Source organism: Haliotis asinina, chromosome 6 (assembly GCF_037392515.1).
Source record: "Haliotis asinina isolate JCU_RB_2024 chromosome 6, JCU_Hal_asi_v2, whole genome shotgun sequence".
Taxonomy (NCBI): Eukaryota; Metazoa; Mollusca; class Gastropoda; order Lepetellida; family Haliotidae; genus Haliotis; species Haliotis asinina.
The window spans coordinates 3,516,929-3,541,243 of NC_090285.1; the positions used below are offsets into that span (position 1 = coordinate 3,516,929).

General features: G+C 39.2%; 2 protein-coding genes across 2 annotated transcripts in view; one reads left to right on the plus strand and one right to left on the minus strand.

The window, feature by feature from the left end:
* LOC137286609 (uncharacterized) overlaps positions 1 to 20,483 on the minus strand; it is a 41,766-nt gene extending 21,283 nt beyond the window's left edge. Inside the window, exons 1-4 of the mRNA XM_067818558.1 lie at positions 20,402 to 20,483; positions 19,123 to 19,362; positions 9,336 to 9,404; positions 2,982 to 3,056 (exon numbers count right to left, since the gene is read on the minus strand). Coding sequence (XP_067674659.1) covers positions 2,982 to 3,056; positions 9,336 to 9,404; positions 19,123 to 19,355 — 377 coding nt within the window. The 5' untranslated portion in view covers positions 19,356 to 19,362; positions 20,402 to 20,483. The remainder of the gene's footprint in view (positions 1 to 2,981; positions 3,057 to 9,335; positions 9,405 to 19,122; positions 19,363 to 20,401) is intronic.
* A 273-nt stretch (positions 20,484 to 20,756) lies between these two features.
* Positions 20,757 to 24,315, plus strand: part of LOC137286333 (zinc finger protein aebp2-like) — a 52,902-nt gene continuing 49,343 nt past the window's right edge. Inside the window, exon 1 of the mRNA XM_067818123.1 lies at positions 20,757 to 21,106. Within this exon, the coding sequence (XP_067674224.1) occupies positions 20,757 to 21,106 (350 nt within the window). The remainder of the gene's footprint in view (positions 21,107 to 24,315) is intronic.

Sequence of the window (24,315 nt, forward strand, 5' to 3'; positions counted from 1 at the left end):
CCTTGACTCAAGCTTAGTTGCTTATAGAATCAGATGGAACTGGTGGTGGGTCTGACCACAATGGATTCTGTTGGCTGGCATATAAGTATGTCAAGTACTTCTCCCACCCAACCCCACCATACTGAGATAGTGTTGTGGGATACGTTCATATGTGTTTCAGTAGACAGTGGGATCCATACTGAGATAGTGTTGTGGGATACGTTCATATGTGTTTCAGTAGACAGTGGGATCCATACTGAGATAGTGTTGTGGGATACGTTCATATGTGTTTCAGTAGACAGTGGGATCCATACTGAGATAGTGTTGTGGGATACGTTCATATGTGTTTCAGTAGACAGTGGGATCCATACTGAGATAGTGTTGTGGGATACGTTCATATGTGTTTCAGTAGACAGTGGGATCCATACTGAGATAGTGTTGTGGGATACGTTCATATGTGTTTCAGTAGACAGTGGGAACCATACTGAGATAGTGTTGTGGGATACGTTCATATGTGTTTCAGTAGACAGTGGGATCCATACTGAGATAGTGTTGTGGGATACGTTCATATGTGTTTCAGTAGACAGTGGGATCCATACTGAGATAGTGTTGTGGGATACGTTCATATGTGTTTCAGTAGACAGTGGGAACCATACTGAGATAGTGTTGTGGGATACGTTCATATGTGTTTCAGTAGACAGTGGGATCCATACTGAGATAGTGTTGTGGGATACGTTCATATGTGTTTCAGTAGACAGTGGGATCCATACTGAGATAGTGTTGTGGGATACGTTCATATGTGTTTCAGTAGACAGTGGGATCCATACTGAGATAGTGTTGTGGGATACGTTCATATGTGTTTCAGTAGACAGTGGGAACCATACTGAGATAGTGTTGTGGGATACGTTCATATGTGTTTCAGTAGACAGTGGGAACCATACTGAGATAGTGTTGTGGGATACGTTCATATGTGTTTCAGTAGACAGTGGGATCCATACTGAGATAGTGTTGTGGGATACGTTCATATGTGTTTCAGTAGACAGTGGGATCCATACTGAGATAGTGTTGTGGGATACGTTCATATGTGTTTCAGTAGACAGTGGGATCCATACTGAGATAGTGTTGTGGGATACGTTCATATGTGTTTCAGTAGACAGTGGGATCCATACTGAGATAGTGTTGTGGGATACGTTCATATGTGTTTCAGTAGACAGTGGGATCCATACTGAGATAGTGTTGTGGGATACGTTCATATGTGTTTCAGTAGACAGTGGGATCCATACTGAGATAGTGTTGTGGGATACGTTCATATGTGTTTCAGTAGACAGTGGGAACCATACTGAGATAGTGTTGTGGGATACGTTCATATGTGTTTCAGTAGACAGTGGGAACCATACTGAGATAGTGTTGTGGGATACGTTCATATGTGTTTCAGTAGACAGTGGGATCCATACTGAGATAGTGTTGTGGGATACGTTCATATGTGTTTCAGTAGACAGTGGGAACCATACTGAGATAGTGTTGTGGGATACGTTCATATGTGTTTCAGTAGACAGTGGGAACCATACTGAGATAGTGTTGTGGGATACGTTCATATGTGTTTCAGTAGACAGTGGGATCCATACTGAGATAGTGTTGTGGGATACGTTCATATGTGTTTCAGTAGACAGTGGGATCCATACTGAGATAGTGTTGTGGGATACGTTCATATGTGTTTCAGTAGACAGTGGGAACCATACTGAGATAGTGTTGTGGGATACGTTCATATGTGTTTCAGTAGACAGTGGGATCCATACTGAGATAGTGTTGTGGGATACGTTCATATGTGTTTCAGTAGACAGTGGGATCCATACTGAGATAGTGTTGTGGGATACGTTCATATGTGTTTCAGTAGACAGTGGGATCCATACTGAGATAGTGTTGTGGGATACGTTCATATGTGTTTCAGTAGACAGTGGGATCCATACTGAGATAGTGTTGTGGGATACGTTCATATGTGTTTCAGTAGACAGTGGGATCCATACTGAGATAGTGTTGTGGGATACGTTCATATGTGTTTCAGTAGACAGTGGGATCCATACTGAGATAGTGTTGTTCGATTCATTCATATGTGTTTCAGTAGACAGTGGGATGAATAGGCGCTTGAACTTTTGTCTCCTTGATTTAGTTCACCGAAAATGTAAAACTGTCACATTCATCAGCTTGACCCCAGATCTCCAGGTGATGACAGAACTGAGTGCCGCTAATTAGGTCAATAGCGTAGAACCTTTAAGTCCTCCAGTATGCCGTAGGTGGCATAAGTACTTCATTACTAAGGGATGTGTGGCTTTCATTGCAGTGAAGTCCTTCCACTTGGTGCATGTCTCAAATCGCATCCATTTATTATCATAAAGGAGCGAGTAAATCTACATAGACCTAAGGTGACTGCCTTTGCTACTATAGCAGAGTATCCTCTACGTATCAAGCAGGCTTTGAAACAATACATACATGTAGCTGGAAAGGACAGAAACATAAAAGGATAGTAAATGCCATATAGGGACTCAAGTTGACTCCAACCATCTCTTCGAGCAATGGAGGAGAGAGTGACATACAGGGCTGGCTGGTCATGTCACAGATGTGGTGGGACATGTGGAGGCTTCCTGTGGGTGATTGTACGTCCACTTCAAAGATGGGAACTTCAAGGGATTTCAAAGTATTCCAAATAAACATAAATAGGATAAGGAAAAATCATGATTTAAGTATGCATGAACTTACAAAAAGTCATGTATACTTCAGTTTGGAATAACCTGAATAATCACTTGTGCTGACATTACCTTACTGTTATATCACAAAGCTACAGTGATAAGATATCCAAGTTACAACTCCAACTGGTTGATAGCAACAACTTGCCTTTAGTTCAGCCTGTTACGAGAGTGTATTTTCTGTAAATTGTATTACTATTCAAGTAATAATTATTATTGGGTCACAAGGTGTTTTACCTACTTAAACATACCAATACTCACCATATGAGTGGAAGAACAGACGCAAACACCAGTATGTGACACGGAATGAAGAACAGTGTGTAGATGATGACGGACCTTGAACAAGCAAAAACAAGTTCCATGAATTACCTTGTGAAAATGAGTGAGTATGGTTTTACGCCACTGTTAGCAATATTCCACCAATCACAGCAGGGACACCAGAAATGGGTTCCACACAAAATCATGTTTTCCAAACGACTGCTTTAACCATTAGGCTAATCGAACACCACCTAAATTACCCAGACTGAACTATGCTGGGACTGTGCATCAGTACACCGGATATTCTCCTGTGGTGATGTACACTAGGCACATTGGTCACACGTCATTAGTGTCTTGGATGAATAGATGACATCATCTCTTTGTACTTTGGATTATCATTAACATTATTATGACTAAATAGAGAAAAGGTAAGAAAACCGTTTTTCGAACAAAACAATTGTAAAAGTAAGTTAACTCATTCATGTGTATTAAGGGATTTGTAAAAAGGTGTCTACACATTGTTTACATTCAGTCTTAATGAACACCTAGACACATATAATATACACAAAATACAGTTATAAACAGTTATATTTCAATATACAGCTTCTATTAGGAATCTGAAATGCACATCCCTCAAAAGCATTTCAGCGTTTTGTAAGATAATGAGGTAGGCGGTCACATGGTTGTGTGACGTCAAATCTGAGAGTTGCTACATCAACACATGGAAAATACAGTGGTATCGAGCCTGTTTGTTTTCTGATTTCTGCTTCTGGTTTAGCAAATAATTCAATTCAGGAAGTCAAACCTTTATTTGGATGAAATACCAGATACAGATAATATCATATCATACAAGCTTTTCAGTTTGAAATTATTTCTAGCAGCAACACTGACATATTGATGATTCAACCCGTTGAAAACATATAGCCATGGGACGATCATGATCTTGATTAGGTCTACGTTTTAATAAGACTTCTGAGGACTGGTATGCAAGCCACTTGCCTATCATTTCTTCATTGAAAACTGATCAGATTCAGAATTAATACTTCAGTCACGGAAAATTAGGCAATGTTCGATCAATGTGTCAAACCTGTCTTCTGGTCCTACAGCCAATATATACATTGGGAACGTAAACACTGAAATAACTATGGTTGAGGTTCATGATTTTAAGGCTTTAAAGGAACTTGCAGCTATATTTCATGAAAAGTGTTTTCTGACAAAATTTATCCTTAAAGGTTTTAGCATAGTGATAATCTTTACCATTATAGAAGTCAACATGTTCGATCTCACAACTATAATGTAGAGAAGTATCCGAAATATGTTAGTGTAGGTTTTCGGAGTAAGATGGTAAAGAATTTATATCGGTGCATCAAACATCAGTTTTATTACACTTTCAATTTCGATGCACATGTAATCTGCAAAATATACATAAAACGTAAAATGATAAAGCCCTGTAACCTGCTTAACAGCTGATAATAGACGTAATAAAGAAATATAGATGCAATAAATTCTGACAAATTGCAGTACTGTATCGTTCTCTTCAACTGTCACCTAGTGAAAAAAGACATATCTTCATTGTGTTCTAGTAGTCATGTGTAAAGTGTGATCAATCCCAAAGAAAGACCACCAATCAAATCAAGAAACAAGCACACAAAAATTAAAGCAAATTAATTTATTTACATACAAACTGAATGAATACAGTGTGTACACCAACATCATGAAGGCGAAGGCTTGCATGTATTTTAACTGGCTGGACTCGTCGAAGCATGATTGCTCTCCAATAACATGTGACACAGTGGTGACGGCAATTTGGAAACATTTACCATCTGAACCAGGATTCAAACAGAGGAATAATATACACCTTAAGACACCAGGCACAATTGGTTTCAGATAACACCCTAGACACACATACATGCATGATTTCATTTCATATCTTGATGCTTGTGAATTCACCAGTTCCTGTTTACTAGTTATGAATGAAAGTGTCTGGCAGAAATATCCTGGAAAAATAGCCTGTTGTGTCCTGCAAGTCTGTAGGAAGGAAACATATTTCTTCTTGAGAATTTCCCGAGTAGGAAATCCACGTACTCTGTGAATAAATTTTTACATTCAATTAGAGACATTTTGTAACATAGTTTCAGGAAATTTTCTTTTGGCCATAATAATAATTTTCTTTGAAAAATACACAAATAATGTGAGTACTTTTGTCTTAAGAGGAAAATAGATATGAAGATTAAAAACAAGTGCTTTTGCAAACAAGACTTAGTGTTGACGCATTAGTTTTGAGAAAACATGCAGTAATAGTTTGGGTTTTTTTCTGTGTACCAGTTCAACTAAATGGAGCAAAGAGGCAAAAAGTATTGATTGTTGGAATTATATTTAGCACATGTTGGTCTCTTGTTCACTGGCTTGGCCTCTTGCTTTAGACTTAGGGGTAACTTACGAAAGCCCAATGCGGCCACTTTTGTAGCATAAAATAACTTTTTCAAAGATCCTCATTACGTTGATAATTTACTCGTCGCTTCGAGTACTTCCTTGTTATTTCAATAATTTTCTTGCAACTTTGAGTATTTTCCTGTTATTACAAATATTTGTTGTTGCTTCAATTAATTTCTCATTACTTCAAGAAGTTTATCGATACTTAAAATTTCTTTTAAAAAAATTGAAATTTCAAGTATTTTCTCATTTCAATTATTTTTTCGTTCATTCGATTAATTTCTTGTTGCTTCGAGTATTTTCTCCACAATTCAAGTCTCTTTCAAAAACATGAAATTTCGAGTATTTACTCATTGATTTTGATTTATTTTTTCTTAATTTCTAAGCTTGATGAATCTAGCATCTATTGTTTAGGAGATCTGCTCCGAGCAAGATGACATCCTCATAGCCACAGCCTAAGTCACGTGTCCATGGATACAGCAAAAAATGAAATTCATATCTGGGTGTAACCATCAAATGGCACACCTGTGGATCATGCTTGATATGTGTGCCAAATTTGATGAAGCTAGCACGTATAGTTCAAGGAAATCTGCTCTGAGCAAGATGACATTCTTGTACCCACAGCCTTAGTCACATTGGAGTGGAAACCGCAAAAGATTCATATCTGGGTTTAAACCTCAAATGGCAAACCTATCTATCATGCTTGATATGTGTACCAAGTCTGATGAAGTTATCACGAATAGTTTTGGAAATATGCTTCGAACGGTATCAACCTCCCAAAAGACAGACTGCTTAGAACAACACATTTTACAATTGGTTGCTTCATGCTTAGTTAAGCTGTACCCTTGAAAATTGTGGTATGTGCCCAGATAACAAAAGACAACATCAGGTATGGTTATACAACATCTGGCCATATGAAACTTTAAGTGTTATTGAAATTGTTCATTAATTATTTTCAAGAAAACTGCTTCGCGTAAAGGAAAGTGCTTGCTATACATGTTGTATGTGGAGACTTGATGGAAACTAATTTGTACTGATATTCATTCCAAAAGGGTATACTTTTTGACCAAATTGACTTCAGTCAAATCCTAAAAGTTATCTGATATATGATATCATTTCTTAGTTAATTCTTAGTTGCGGTTTACTCCCAAAAGACAGACCTCCTAAAAGATAGACTCAATGAATACACAAATTAACTCAGCCATGCTCTCCACTCCTATTCAATTAATGACCTCACTCGGAATCAATACAAAGTATAGTGATTACAATGAGTTAGACCAGTTTGTGCAATCTTGGAATTCAAGTAATACTCATCATCAAAAGGATTTCATTACACAATGTATGAAAATGGACTAATTCAAGAAACTTATCTTGAATTAATCTTTCAAAGTAGAATTTAGGACAACAAATCATAGCTTACCAATGGAAAAAGGGCGCTGTCTGAATATTTTGAAAGAAAACCAACTTTGTAGTTCAATATGTGAATTAAAAAGAGTATAGTTTATACATTATATATCTGGGCACATGCCATTTTATCAGCTTAATTAAGCCTTATGCAAGCAACCATAAAGTGAGTTGTTCTAAGCGGTTGGTCTTTTGGGTGGTCTACCCTTTGGGAAGATACCGTGGCTGCAAGGGTGTGCAACCTCCCTTTCGAACTGAAATTTTGTTTTATGACCACTGAAACTCAGGTGAAATTGAAGTGTGAAAGAAACTTGAAGTAACAAGAAAATGTTCGAAATTTGAAGCTTTTGACTGAAACTTGAAGCGATGAGAAAATACTCGAAGCAACGAGAAATTAATCGAAGGAATGAAAAAATATTTGAAATAACAGGAAAATACTCGAAGTTACAAGACAATTATTGAAATAACAAGAAACTACTCGAAGTAACGAGTAAATAATCAAAGTGATGAGAACTGTCTTTGAAAAAGTTATTTCATGCTACAAAGGTGGAAGCATTGGGCTTTCAAAGTAACTGATTGCCATCTTGGGTTCCCCAGACTTGGTCACTGCTACAGCATTGAGGCTGTTTTCACTGATGTGAAATGCTGCCATGTACATCCTAAAAAATATCATTAAAGTAGCATTTTTACATTTACAAATACAAAACCCATCAAAAAAGTACATTATCTGAATGACTATTTCCCCAATTACCTGTTTTTGAAAGTGGGTTAAAAGTTACCTGCATATACAACTGCCATGATGTTTTTTTCAAGGGGTTCATAAATACCTAAGTTTTATGCAAGTGCATGAATTAAATTTATTGTACATTCCTACTCCTCTAAGAGAGTAGGAGTGGGAAGGTGTCAACATTTTAATCATGCCCTAACACCCAACCCAATTCAACCATTTTAACTTGTTGGGGACCAGTCCCTGACTAATAGGACTCATTATTAATTACTTCTCAGTAATTATGTGGTCTCCCTTACTGCCATCTTCATATGTTGCAAGTTTTTGTTTGTCCAAGCCCATAACCCTTCCCATTTGTCCAGGAAACGGATCACTGAGTAACAGTTGCAGTGGCTGTGAAAATATATCTCTGATCGAAAATTAGTCCTAATTATGACGTACTTTTACATCAACTATTTCTTCATATAGCTAGCTACTAGAGAGTTTATGTTGGTCCAAAACAACTACATATAAACTCACCTGCAACCATCATCGCTTCCGGAATGCAGCTCGCTAGGTCTCTGTCCAAAGTTGACATTTCAGCCTCTAAGTTTATTTAGAATGTCGAAAGGAATGCCGATATATTGCATCCTTATACAGCTTTGACTATTCTTACCCATGTTTCACCAGAGGGTATGTCTCTTTCATATCACTTCTTCGAAAAATGTAACAAACACAGGTTGCCGAGCATGGAGGGGTTCACAAAACGACAGTGAACAATCTATGCCCTTCTGTCTAAAAGAATTTCTCAGGAAATGTACATCCGTGTTGTTTACATAAGTGGATGATCAAACCACAAAGTGCAGTTGTCAGTTTCCAACATATAACCACAACAACGCTTTATTCAAACATTGCGCTTCATGTGTCTACTCTACACTTAATAAACGTAAACACAACGATCAGACTCGCGGGTATGACGTCACACAACAGACAGCAGACCGCTAAAAATAAAAATATGCATACGAGTGGGTGGCGCTAAAGTGGATTTCGTTTTGGTGCACATATATAATTTTCAGGACGTTTTTACATAAACGGGTGGTGCAGATGTGTTATATATTCATGTTTGAATGACATTATGTAATAAAAATGCATAGTGTTTAACCTTTTTAAAAATCCTTTCATGGTGTTAAAACTGAATGTGAAACTAACAGTTTTATATGTTCAGTCTTGCACAGCTAGCTCTACATTAGTGTTATTACTAGTTTCTTCTGTACCATGACAGAATTCACCTTCCTAAGGGTTGTCAATGTGGATATAGGAGATAATGAGAAAAAGATCCTGCTGGTGTTTTCAATGTAATTACACTTATCTTGAAATATCCACCCCCTTCATCAAACTAAGCCACCCTACAAGATTTGTATCTACACAGTACGTCATCATTACATTACATTGCTCACAGTGATGCAATAAATATATGTCACACTCAGATATAGCAAAGAAACGACCTCACAAGTATTGGTAAAACTTAACAACAATCTCCTTCCAAACATCTAATGTGATTTCAGCCCAAAATGATTCCAAATGAACCATAAATATTGCTTAACTGCAAAGCTTGAAGCCTATTATTGTGCATATAAAGAGTGCTACCTGAAAACTTACAATGACAGAGAATAAAGTTTTGTAAATGTACTAGCTTCTCTGATGATGTGGTTTTCAAATCAAATCTTTCAATAAGAAGTGGTTACTGTCATCGGAAACCTATAACTTTAGAATACAAAGTCAAAGAAGAATCTCTCTAAATTCTCAGTCCTCACCTTCTCTTCTCTCCCATCCGGTCCAGAAGAATCAGCAGCAGTGTGCCGACTGTCATCATGGTCAGCATGCTGAAACACACAATACATACTTCACACCTCCTCCATCTGAGTCTCCTCCAGACACACACAATACATACTTCACACCTCCTCCATCTGAGTGTCTTCCACACACACACAATACATACTTCACACCTCCTCCATCTGAGTCTCCTCCAGACACACACAACACATGCTTCACACCTCCTCCATCTGAGTGTCCTCCACACACATACAATACATACTTCACACCTCCTCCATCTGAGTCTCCTCCAGACACACACAACACATGCTTCACACCTCCTCCATCTGAGTCTCCTCCAGACACACACAACACATGCTTCACACCTCCTCCATCTGAGTCTCCTCCAGACACACACAACACATGCTTCACACCTTCCCTAGTGGAGTCTTCTCCAGACACACACAACACATGCTTCACACCTCCTCCATCTGAGTCTCCTCCAGACACACACAACACATGCTTCACACCTTCCCTAGTGGAGTCTTCTCCAGACACACACAACACATGCTTCACACCTCCTCCATCTGAGTCTCCTCCAGACACACACAAAACATGCTTCACACCTTCCCTAGTGGAGTCTCCTCCAGACACACACAACACATGCTTCACACCTTCCCTAGTGGAGTCTCCTCCAGACACACACAACAAATGCTTCACACCTCCTCCATCTGAGTCTCCCTCAAACACACACAACACATGCTTCACTCTTCCTCCATCTGAGTGTCCTCCAGACACACACAACACATGCTTCACACCTCCTCCATCTGAGTCTCCTCCAGACACACACAACACATGCTTCACACCTCCTCCATCTGAGTCTCCTCCAGACACACACAACACATGCTTCACACCTCCTCCATCTGAGTGTCCTCCAGACACACACAACACATGCTTCACACATCATCCATCTGAGTCTCCTCCAGAGACACACAACACATGTTTGACACCTCCCCCAGCTATGTCTCCTCCAGAGACACACAACACATGCTTGACACCTTCCCCAGCTGAGTCTCCCTCAAACACACACAACACATGCTTCACACATCATCTAGCTGAGTCTCCCTCAAACACACACAACATATGCTTCACAGCTCCCCTCACTGAGTCTCTTCCAGACACACACAACACATGCCTCACATCTCCCCCAGCTATGTCTCCTCCAGAGATACACAACACATGCTTGACACCTCCCCCAGCTATGTCTCCTCCAGAGACACACAACACATGTTTGACACCTCCCCCAGCTATGTCTCCTCCAGAGACACACAACACATGCTTGACACCTTCCCCAGCTGAGTCTCCCTCAAACACACACAACACATGCTTCACACATCATCTAGCTGAATCTCCCTCAAACACACACAACGTATGCTTCACAGCTCCCCTCACTGAGTTTCTTACAGACATACACAACACATGCCTCACACTTCCTCCTGCTGAGTCTCCTCCAGACACACACAACATGTGCTTGACATCCCCCCCAGCTATGTCTCCTCCAGAGACACACAGCACATGCTTGACATCTCCCCCAGCTGAGTCTCCTCCAGACCCACGCAGCTCATACTTTACATCTCCCCCAGCTGAGACAGTAAGGTCTATAAAAAGAATGGTGCGATTCCAATTGCCTGACTGACACCTGAATTCTGGCGCCAACCGCATTTCTTTAAGCAGTATAATTAAAAAAATGAGTGGTCAGATTCCATATAATTTTCCTGGGACTGACAGAAATTGGTCATTCTGATACCAAAAGTCGATACAATGGCCAAAAACTTGACTGAATAAACAATTTCGTTCTAAAAAAGCGAAAAAAAATATTTAAAAAAACCTACCTACCTTCCTACCCGAACTATTACAGACAGGTAATTGGAACAACATTATGTTTTTTTTATTTTGCCTAATATGAAACAATCCAGTGCCCCTTTACTTCCATAACTATATCTACCTATTAACAAAATGAATTGCATTCTCTTCTCACAGAGGTTACTTGTCATATCTTCTTACAAACCTTTGTTGTATAATGGCTCTTTCATGGTGAAAATGTTCAGGATTCGTGATTGATTGCAATCAGATTTAGCTGTGCAATCAGCAACATTGTTTCAAAAGTGATCATTTGTGAGGCCTCAGTAATTTCCATATGCTTAAAAAAACTAGAGCTTCTTCCCCCCTAGTGTTTTCTAGACAGGACTCAGTCACATAATGGTGGATCAATGTTTTGTGTGTAACATTAACACAAGTCACCTGCAGATGAGGGATATTTGCAGCCCAACATTTGCTTGTATTAGTCAAGTTGGATCTAAGTCAGTGTAACGTGTTCTGATTGGATAGAAAGAAGAGAGATAATTTGTGTTGCCACTTATTGCTGCCAGGGGATTTCATGAGGACTGGGAAATATGGCCATATCAGAACAGATGTTTGCAGGAAGATATGACAAGTAACCCCTGTGGGAAGAAATTTTCTGAATAAAATAGATATTTTATACTTATCCTGACTCATACTAATTGCTTATCTCCTCTTCCCTGGCAAAGGTAGTGGAACACCTGAAATCCCTTGAAGTTCCCTTCTAGAAAGAAGTGGACATAAAATACACTCACCCATGTGTAGCTTTCCTTTTCCCGCGCCCTAGGCCACGTGACTGGCCATGCTTGTTACTCTCTCCCGACACACGAATATAGGAATTCAGCGTGCCTGTGCGGGAGGACTTTTGTCATGAGTCAGGATAAGTATAAAATATCAATTTTATTCAGAAAATTACATATTTTTCCTTATCCTGACTCATGCTAATTGCTTACAGAATCCGATGGGAACAGCAGTGGGTCAGGCCATGCTGGATTCTGCAGGCTGTCAAAAATACGTCCAGTAATCCCCCCTCCCCAACGGGAACTTGTAACGGCGATAATATGGTCCTGCTCTTCTAATATTCATTGTAGATTCTGGGGGGGATCACATACAGTCGAGTTTGTCTTCAGCCGAAGGTTTTGTTGACTGGAATGTGTGACATCGAAAGTAACTAGCATCCTGCTAGTTTCTGATGCAACTAATTGTCAAGATATTGAAATCAAGACTAGTTGTGACCCTTCTTCATGTACAAGTACATCTACATTACAGGGTCCTAATCACTCATGCTAGTCTGTTTAAGACAAGTGCATGGACTTTCCACCATTCCACCTGAGCGTCTGGCTTCCACAAGTCACGTGATAAAACGGGTGAGTGAATTCAATGTCTTCAGGGAACTGTTAGTTGCTGAGCAACAACAAATGGCCCAAACAGATGAATGCCAGAGAAGTCCTCTATGGCTATGTCTTGTAGATAATGGTTGGCAAACACCGTGTTTGACTTCCAAAAGCAGCCCTCCATTATAGTTGATAGCGAGCAATTCCCGTGTAGCGGTAGTGTAGAGTCCAAAGCTCTAACTTCGTGTTTGTTAGAAGCTCGCTTTATAGACCCTCAATATAACAGGTCTGATCCATACTGAAATAGTGTTGCGGGATACTTCCATAGGTGTCTCAGTGGATATAAGGATAAATAGGTGCTTGAACCGTTGCCTTCTAGACTTAGTACGCGCGATGTATATCTTCAAGGCTCTCACTGGACATAACGATAAATCTTGAGTATCCTGTGGTCCTAATATTGAAGATAATGCTGGTATGTGAAATTGTCTATCCGGTTGACCTGGGAATTGATTTTTCACAATAAAATCCCATCATAAAGCCAGATGGGCTGTCTGTTGATTATTTGCATCAAAACTTGTGCGGTTAAAGTCTAGAGCATGAATTTCTGACATTCGTGCAGCTGTAGCCAAGGTAATTAAAAATAGAGTCTTCTGAGTTAGCAGTTCAATTGAGGTCCGGTCAAGTGGACATCACTTTTGAGATGTTGAAGTACGATGTTTAGATCCCATGCTGGAGCTCTAAATCTACGTTGTTGATCTTCCAACTTGAAATAGTGTAGTAAGGCATGCAACTCAGGTACTTTAGTCAACTTGGTTCCTGTTTCCATGGTGATGACTGAGATAAGAGCTGCTAAATATGTAGATAATGTAGAACCTTTCAGACCTTTGGACTGTCGTAGGTGACATAGATATTCTGCTATCTGCGGATATGTAGCCTTCATCGCCGTGAAACTTTTCTTCTTGGGGTATGCCTCAAACCGCTTCCATTTATCATCATAAAGGGTGCGAGTGGATTTCCGTAAGGATAAAGTAATTGCTTTAGATGCTCTCGCCTAGTATCCTCTGTGTTTTAAACAGTTTTTAATACGCTCCACACGCGAAGTCGGAATTACAGATGGGTTTCCATGCGCCTATTTCGTAATACTGGTTCTCCTAACTCTTCTATGAGCGTTGGAAACCAATGTCTCGTTGGCCAATAAGGCGCTACCAAAGTCAGTTGTAGTCTCTTGGTCTATTTTATTTTCTCCATGACTTTTGGTAGAAGCACTGGAGGGGGAATTGCGAATGCGTTTAGCCCTTCGAATGGGATGCTGAGAGCATCTGTTGCCCAGGCTAACGGATCCGATACTGGTGATTGTTGTCTGTTTGTTGAACCTTGTTGCAAATAAGTCTATTTGCGGCGATCCGAATGTCTGGGTGATTAGTTGAAACGCCTCCAGATGCAGCATCCACTCTGTTGGTGATGGACGAAGAGGATGAGACAAGGCATCTGCCATAATGTTGGAAGCTTCTGGTATGTGACACACTTTTATTTGGAGATTCACACTGTCAACTAAATCGAAGAGTTGAAATGTCAGGTGGAGAAGAGATGGTTATCCCGTCTGTTTATGTAAAAGGCCACTGTTGAGTCATCTGTGTGTATCATCAGTAGTTTGTCTTTCAACATTGTCACCCAGTGATGGATCACATGAATGACAGCTTTCATCTCCAACTGGTTGATATGAAGAGCTTGCTCTCCTTTGGTCCACATCCCTGCTGCTACTTCGTTGTTTAGATGAGCTCCCCATCCTTGCATCGATGCATCCATGTAGTGATGGTTGTTGAATGCTAGCTCTATCATATAAGTCCCTGTGCAAACGTTCGCTCGGTGAGCCCACCAAAGTGAAAAAGACTTCAGGTTGTCTGGGAGCGGAATCTGATCTCTGTTGTTGAGATGAAGATTCAAGAATCGTTGTAACGGACGCAGCTGTAGTCTTCCTCTTCTGGTCATGTCTTGTGCTGACGTGAGGAGACACTGCCATTGTTGAAATGTCAGCGGAGAGAGTAGAGCTTGCTTTATCATGTCTTGAATCTTGAGCCACCTGTCCTCTAGGTTGACAATCTGATTCAATGCTGTGATGAAACAAATCCCGATGAAATTGAGATCTCATTGAGGCTCTAACTCCGACTTCATGTGGTTTACTAACCACCCCAGTTGTGTTAGTAGCCTGATGGTGAAATCTAACTGCAGTCTGAGTTGACTTTTCTCTTGATGTGCTTGTATGCTGTTGTCCAGATAAAAGGCACTGCGTAACCCCCTCAGGTGTAGATATGGGCTTGGTTACCCATGTAAACAGCCACGGAGCTGAAGATATTCCAAACGGCAGGACCTTCCATTGGAAGTGTTGACCAGTGAAGCGCACATATTTCTTGAACTCTCAATGTATCGGGATGTGCAGGTATGCATCTTGTAAATCGATGCTGGTGAGATAATCTCCTGGACGAAAAAGGAGTCTTAGTTGTAGGCAGATGTACCATCTTGAAACGCTCTGGTTTTTGAAGGAAGTTCTTGTTGAATACCTTCAAGTTGTATATAAGTCGAAATTTCTGTTTGGAATTCTTCTTGGGTACCAGGAAGATTGGGGAATAGGAACCAGGCGTCAGACTCTGTGGCTCTACAACTTCTACTGCTCCTTTCTTTAACAATGTTGCTATGGCGTCGGTGAACTTGTCCAGTTGATGCGTTGCATAGATAAAAGGAGTTGGTGTTTTTGTGAGCGGTGGAATGGTTCCCAGCGAGATCTGGTAGCCCTCTCTCAGAATTTTCATGACATAGTCGTCTTTGAGGATTCTCCAATTTTCCCAGTAAAGTTGAAAAGACTGAAGGTGGAAGACTCCAGTCGTTCTGAACCTGATCTTCAATAATGTCCTCTTCTCCCACCCCTAGACGCACTGCTGGATGTCTAGGGGGGTGCACTTGTTTCCTCCACGGAAGCGACGAACAGAAGATGTCCTCTCTTCACGGGTATTGAACTTTTTATCTCTTGCTCTTTGAACCCTGGAGAGCTTGGACTTATGGGTGTAACATTGATTAGTCTGCTTAGGTACTGATGTCAGAGTGTCGATTGACTTCTGAGTTACCAACGCTGACAGGATCATTCTTTCCTCCTCATTATCCGGATTACTGAACTTTACATTGAGTGTTTCATTGATGGCTGTCAAACAAGCCAGTCCAAAGAAAGTATGCCTCATAGTGGTGTAGAGCTGTGCAAACCTCTTGTCATCTCACCTTGTAAGATTTATTGCAGGCTGGACTGATGATCTTATAAGCTTCATCCTCATCCGGTGCTCTGACGAATGGCCCCATATGATGTAGAGGGAAGCGACGCGCGTTGAACTACGGCACATGTTGCTGTTGAAACATCTCAGGAATTGTAGTTATTGGAGGTATCGGCGGGAACATAAGTGTATCGGTGTCGTCATCCTTCATCATATAGGTATTAGCTTCATTAGCGTCCATGGATGGTGAAGCTAAGTCAAATCCATTTGTGATCCATGATGTAACTTCAGTGTCCGAAAATAGGGCTTCCTCTGATGATGACGCTCGATAATGTCTATCTTCATCCTTCCATGAGTGTGAAACATTAATTTCATGTTGATGATCTCTCCTATAAGAGTCCACGGCTAAGAGGGCTGATGATTGTCGACAGCGTCTTCGATGAACGAGTGAGAGTGATCAGTAAACCCGGGAGTGCACTCACGCGAGCGGGAATCCTCACTGGTGCGAGTGCATTCACACGAGCGAGACTCATCACTAGCGTGAGTGCACCCACGCAAGCGTGAATCCCCACTCACGCGAGTGCACTGTTGAAGAAGGGGACACTGATGACAATCTTCCTCAAGTGTGTGCATACACATCCTCTTCATCCTCCGACGTGAGTGCCGCTCTAGGTGAGTGCTCATGCCGAGCTGTAGTCAACGACGAAGACGAGTGCAGTCGTCTCTCCTCTTCTAAACGTCACTCCATCAGATTCATCATCTGCTTTGTAAACTGTTGCATGAAGGCACATGGGTCGAATTGCTGCAAAGTTTGTAGCGATGGTTGAGCTGTAAAGTTGTCTACTGTTGACAAAGTCTGCGTTGTCTGACAATTCTGTGTTGTCTGACGATTTTCCTCTAGGTTGAGAGGTGTAAAAGATGCTGTCGGGGTAGATCTAGATGATGTCATTCGATGATTGTGTTGGTTGATATCTACCTCGTCGTGTAGAATCAATGGTGATTCATTGAAGATAAGTCATTCAAGTAGAGAGACCATTTCTTCTCCAGATGATTTCTGCGATAATTTCGAAGAAGATGATTTCGTCTTTGATGACCTAGACTTCTTCGGTTGAGACGGCCCTGCTTCTGAGGAAGATCTCTTCTGAGATACAGTGGACAACACATCAGACCTCAAACATAGCCCTGGAGAAACGCCAGACATTTCACTGGAATGAATCTCAGCAGACGTAGTTAACAAATTACCCAAATTTAAATCACTTATTTTAGACATGATTAATGCAAGCCACCTTTTCTTGTACCTAGCACGTCTGTAAACAGACCGTGTATAGAGAGTAAATTCTGAATCAGATAATTCTATGCAAAATTTAAAATGATTATTAGAAGAAAATATGTGTTTGCACATCGGGCAAATTACTGTAAACAGCCAAATTTTTGCGACCGTTTAATTTTCGCGAAACTTCGCGTCAGACTTCATGATGCGAGAATAAAAACATGCGTTAATATAGATATATCATTCACTTTATTCATAAATACATAAAAACAATACAAGTGTACACTGCTCATTCATGTGTCACCGCTGGGTTAATCTGATTTAACGTGTGTCACTTACTGAACCTCTTACTAACAGTTTTCACAAGAGACTAGCTTTTTGCCAACCCTTCAGAACAATATCTTTCTGTTTGGAGAGAACTAGGTTTGATATCAATTACATTTGTTTTTAGATCACTATGCAAATCTGTTTTATCTTATAACAACTCAATGATCACACACATGGGTGTTGTGTTAAAACATTCAGAGACGTCCTCTGTTACAAGATCACATATTTGTCACGTGACTGGTCTTTTTCATGGCTGAAAGAAAGATTTATCGATCAATATTCTGCTTGAAAACCGTAGTCATGTAATGTACCCTTTAGACCGATATCTCAGGTATTTATACTGTATAGCATTTGTCAATATATTTGTCAACTAGCGCCTCGCAAAAATAAGAAGGCGTGAAAAGGTTTAGCGACCGTCACTCACGAAAATTTAAAGGTGCAGAAATAAGACAGTTTACAGTAAATGAGGATCAACCGCCCACAGTCGCAATCTTGCATAGCAGACACGATTTCATCAATTGGGACTAAGTCTCAATTGAAGAAATACGTGCTTAATATGACATAATTATGACAAATTTGATAACATATAATGCATATGCAAATACAAATACCAAAGCTTAGTTTAAAGACCAAAATAAAGAAAGAACTTATCATCGCCGTATTGGGACCCTCAGGTGCCTCCAGCCGCCCACGTCGGGCGATAAGGAGAGAATGACAAGCATGGCCAGGTACATGGCCTAGGGCGGGAAAAGGGAGGCTACACATGGGTGAACGTATTTTACATACTTCCGCTTCTTTCTAGAAGGGAACTTCAAGGGATTTCAGGTGTTCCACTACCTTCGCCAGGGAAGAGGAGATAAGCAATTAGCATGTGTCAGGATTAAGGAAAAATTGAATGAATTGCTGACACAGCTATTCCAAACACGTAGCAGCCTCATCTAATCCCATTTCACATTAATGTGCACTAAAAGGTTGCTTTGAAACTTTGAAAAAGGCAAAATAGATGACAGTATCAGGCTATGATGCTGCAGCTACACGCTAGATGTGTGTGTCTGAGTGCTATCCTGTGGACATTGACAATGATTCACAGTAATTCTGACAGGTCTCTTGGAACAATACAAGAAAAGACTGAAGGTGTCCCAGTAATACAGTAAATTGATGTCTCCTAATTCCTAGTAACTGAGTCACAATCAGACAAACCGGAGGACACACAACAATGGAAGCATTATTTACATACTTGTGGATAACCAGGCGTCCCATTGCCTGATGTCCAAGACAGGTCAGTTTTCATTTTGAGCCAACAAATAATGGTATCTGACTTGTCAGTGGGCTACTAGATAATTTCCACTTATGGCTTCAAACTGCAAACAAACTTGGATTTCATTTCATACCTGCTCAAAAAGTAGTAGTTAAATTTCGTAATGATAGTAAGGTAGAGTTATCTTTCCTTAACATGTCACTTCTTGATAAATTGTCTAGTAAACATTAACATCAAATACCATCTCGATTTATTCTTTCCTACTTACATCACCATGATTATGCTACAAGAATCAGGGCAAGTGGAAAATTAATCAGGACAAGTTACTTTCTTAAGGTCAGCTTTTTAGAACAATTTTGAACCCCTGTATGGATATATGTGCACTATATAAATATCCCATAATATGATAACACTTTAGGAAAAGAAACACCAAACAGTTCTCACAATTCCCCAACAAATCCGATGACAATGAGGAAGCAGGGCACAGCAGCAGCACAGATTCGTTTGTGATATCGGAAAGGTCCTGGGTCCACCAGCTTCTCCTCCTCTTCAGAAGAAGTATCCACAACCTGCCTCCTGTCATCTTCATCTTCACTTTCAGAAACATCTGATTCTGTCTCTGTGGATATCTGGCGATGAACACTTCGATGATGGAGTTGCTCCAAATCCAAGTCCATTCTTCCTCTGCAAGAAAATTCAATAATTTTGCCTTCACTTTTTTAAAACTGGTTTTGGACAATTATCCTGAAATGTCTCTGCAACTTTGCTTGCAAAAGTTCAGAGTTAAACAGATCAAGACCACAGGGGATGACAATCACTGTGTAATATCTCAGACAAACTATATCTCAGTACTTGATGAGGAGGACAATATTATGCATGCTGTAGAAATTATCCAAAACAAGGTTTACAACTAAAAAATATTTGCCATTTAACTTCCAATAAACTCAGTTACAAGGATTGTGAGAATATCTGATTCAGTTATGAGTTCAGTGACAGTGACAGTAGTAGAAGAGATGAAAAAACGTGTGATCAACAGTACTTGTAGAAATACAAGTTATATTTATGTTGAAAAGCTGGTTTAGAATTGGTCTCCATCAAATGTTGTTGGTCATAACAGGCTACTAGTTTTATGGGACTGCATAAATTGTTGCACATGATAGTCAATGATTGAACTGTTTTAGTTTGGACCTAATTATTAACAGACCACAACATTTTAGCCGAAATGCTGGAAGTGGCTTTAAATAACAAACATGCTGTATTAATCTGAAAATTCAGGAATATACTCCAATGCAGAAAGCATTTTCTCACAAGTACATACACACTAATATACAGAGCTGACACAAGTCTCATATTTCAAAAATATATACCCAAAGTCCTGTCATAATTAATTTGTGTATGTCATGTACAGGATGGGCGAATACACAAGGTACTGGTTTTTTCGTCACTTGTTATCCAAAATACATGAAAAATAACTACGTAACTATTAATATGTCTATATTAAAAAGCAAGGACAACTGGGTGAAATAAGCAACATTTAACGACAGACCAAGCACACGTAAGTAAGATATATATATTTTTAAAAAAACATATAGGAGGCACTGCCCAGGGGTGTTATCATTTATGGTAAACTTTGAAGTTATCTGTACGTTCAAAAGTCAAATACGTTTTCAAAGTCCAGAGAGTGTAAGGTCACCGGTTACCTTATCCATGATCAAACACTTACATGGTAATGACTGTGCAACCTTTTACATCCTTGAGACAACGTTCGCGCACGCTGCCATCTTGGAAAACCCCTTTGTCACGTGATTTATGGAATTCCCTATATATATCTGTGACGTCACAATGGTTCGCGGGCTCTGAACTGAAGTGACAGGTGCCCGAAAATGAGGTTGAAAGAGATTTTGAAGAATAGTTTTTCACTTGACATCGTGAAACCGATCTATTTACATTCTCTGAATAATTCCAAAAACAATACACTCTGTAAAAGTTTTAAAATATATTGAATTGAAATGTAAACATTGGGAAACCCCTTACCGGCGCGTGAGGAAATCCACGCATGTTATGATGACGTCAGAGGGATGGTGGTGTTCAAGATGGCGGCGGTGTGCATGGGAGATAATGGTTCATTAGATAGTGAGGATTTAGCTGAAAGGAATACCGATCCTGTGTTGTTCGATATGGTGAAGAAAAATGGCATCAATCATAATTGTTTGTTTGGAGATAAAAATTGTGACCCATTGGAATCTACCGTGTCAAAGCATGAAAAAATGCCTAAAATTAATGGGTGCAGCGTGAAGCCACAAGGCTTGCCTGCGTTTCCTAAACCATCCATCCCAACTTTACGATCAAGGAAAGACAAAATATCTCCAGAAATCCCAAAGAGGAAGAGGAGAGCATCTAAGCAAGACATTAGTGAACCTAAAGAAGAGTAAGTATTTGTCATTTATTCAGTGTTTATTCGTGTCATGGGCTGGGATGGGCGAGGTTTAGACGGACTCTCACACAAGGCTCTGACTAAACACACGGCGTGTGTTGCATTAGCATATGTATGGGGGGGCTCGGTCCCTCTCTCACTTGAGATCCATGTTAGCAGGGGTCACCTCAAGTTCTTTCATCTGCATCAAATTCAGCTAAAGCATTACTTGTCGCACACACAAGTCCAACTGTTATACATTTATAACAGTAACGTGATTTTTTTTTATTTGACGTTCTTGATGGAAGACATCTACGGTTTTCCGTCCGTGCTGGAACATGATTGGATCACTAACCATGTGTCACTAGCCTATCATCTGATTTTGCTGATTAGGCAATTGTCTTTGTCTCCACATTCATGAAACAAACAATTAAGACAAATTGCACCTGTAGCTGTGAACGGTGTTAATTGCCATGTGGACCTATGGCCAACTAGCAATACACACGAGATGACATGGCATTGTTCCCAGAGAAATCATTACACATCTCCACACATGGAGTCAGAGTTTTAGTACCCTACATGGTTGAGACTTAAATTATTTTTTAACTGTTCACCTATCATAAGATTAGATACAAGTAAATCATATTTGCCTTCTGTAAGCCTTTTCAGAAAAAGTTTAGCACATGCAGCTCTCTTTGTAACAGTATTTGATTCTGTACTCGAGAGACATCGAAATGATTTTGGTTAAAGTTGGTAACCTTTTTGGGACTATACAATAGACCTTGTAGGTTGATGTCTTTTATATAACATTAAGCATGATGGGTAGAAGAAACCAAATAGTGTGAACTATGCGAATTTTCATATTCTTTTGATAATCTATTGTGTAGTTCATTCATAGCATGAGACTACATTAGCATCTAAGGAAGAAATTAGAAGAAAAATTAAATTACTAATAATCCTTTCAAACTATTTCATCTTGCATATTATGTAACACCAAGATTCTTTGATACAGAGAATTTCTCTTTCAAGGAACCTAAAGTGACAGTCTGATCACTTTTAACCCTACCTTAATGACAGTTTAATAGTTACAAACAGATGGAGGCTAGTCTTTTGAAGCATTATTATCTGATATTTACAAAAGCAGAACTGATATTCTGTACATAGTTAATGCATATTTGAGCTGGTATAGAATTGCCTGGTGCACATTAATACTATAATTACTGTTAAGCCATAAAATACAATAGACTGTCGAAGGACATTAAGAGTTATTCATATTGCTCTGTTAAACCCATTCTTGGATGGACACTATATTTGGAGTTAGTTGTCATATATCACATATTGATAACTATTAGATTTGTAAAATGATACTTTATCACATTTTCATTGTTGTACTGTTATGTGTGTTAAACTATGCCTGCAGCTTGAGAAGAGGGAAATATGTTAGCCCAGTGGTTCTGCCATAATGTTTGATATTCTAAGGAATCCAGATATGTAACACTCTTTGATGCTGAAAGAAAATTGCTATTGTTGCTTTTACTGAAACTGTTCCAGTCACTACTACTACCAGTGTGAGAAGAAATACCAAGTGCAAAGTCTCACATTGGGCTAAAAGTGATCATGGCATTAATCTTTTACTTCACCAATTGATTTCTTATTGTGAATCTAATTGAATCCCTGTTGCAGTGAAGCTGTTATCCATTTGATTGTGCTTGAAAAATTCTGTGTAACAACCCTTTTCTGTGACTGCTCTTGCTTTCTCAAACAAAGTAAATGCAGTTTTCGTTAAATATTTATGCTATTTCTGTGTTAAGACTTTCACTCACAATATTCATAAATGTGCCAATTTGATATAGCCCATGTCACATTCATCAGGTTTGTGGTCCTGAAAATCAGTCATTTTGGTAATTGTGATTATTCATACAGAAGAGGTATTTGATGAATGTCCCTATATAATTGTGTCTGGGAATGCATTAAATATTTTATATTTAGAATTAAGATTAGGACAAATAACCCTTGACTTTCATGGCAAACACTGAGAACATTTGTTTTCCTTGATATTACTTTCCAGAGTGCAAGAATTTAATTTTTAAAACATGTAGATTATATACTTTGATGTTTTAAAAAACGTTTGCACATAAACTGTGAAAATTATTATTTTTTAAATTATATGAACTCCAGGATTTTCCAGGACAGTTTGAAAACAGGGATTTCAGAATTCACAAATGTAATGGATTTTCTTATGGAGTAATTTCTTGTTTTTGTTTTCTTGCATGGTTCTTTAATGCCTAATCTATTAAATCGGTTCCTTTATAGTAGTTTAATGTTAAACAAGAGCAAGCAGATCAGGTGAACAATTCATCAATGCTATAGAAAGGAGAATGTTTTCCGACATATAGCATCATTATGATGATTACCTCTATTCCCAAGATAACAATATCCTTGCATAAATATGAAAGACTTAGTGTAGTGGATTTCCCAACCTTCACATTAGTCTGCTTGGTCCATGAGAAAAACTGCATAAGTCAAGCATGAGGCTGTATTTTACATGTCAGTAGAAAATGTTCTTGTAGCAGCTAAGAAGAAAGAAAAATATTGGTGTCACCTTTTGGTTACAGTGGACATTGTCTTTAATCTTGAATATTTAATACACTTTTTCAGGTTTTGTCTGATATAAAAGCAGGTGTAAAGTGATATTAATTGTATAATTAAAAATATTTTGATGATTTTATTATTGTTTGACTTCTTATACTTTATTGTGTAAGTGAAATATTGAAAATTCATAAAAAACGAGAATTTCTAAGAAATAGTTTGGATTTTCCTTTATGTCATACTTTCATAGTCAATGTAACTAAGTAATTCAGACTTCTGCAAATATATTTTGTTGCAGGAGAAATACTACTACAGTATTTTATGTCATACCCAACTCACAGTAAATATCTCCTCTCTTTAAATTATTAAAAGTAAACATGCACAAGTGTTTTGCTGCCATTTCCACCATACTCTTTCATCATCCTGAAATTGCAATAAAATGTTTTCAGGGAAGTTAAATATTCCAACCTTTGTTAATGATGAAAAAAATGTAAATCAACAAGAAATAAATAAAAACTGTGCTATAACTGCCACGGAATGATTGGAAGGAGTGAGCAGGACAACAGATGTGGGATGACAGATGATTGGGAGAGGGGGTGGGGGGTGGAAAGGGTCAGTCTATTCATGATTGGGGA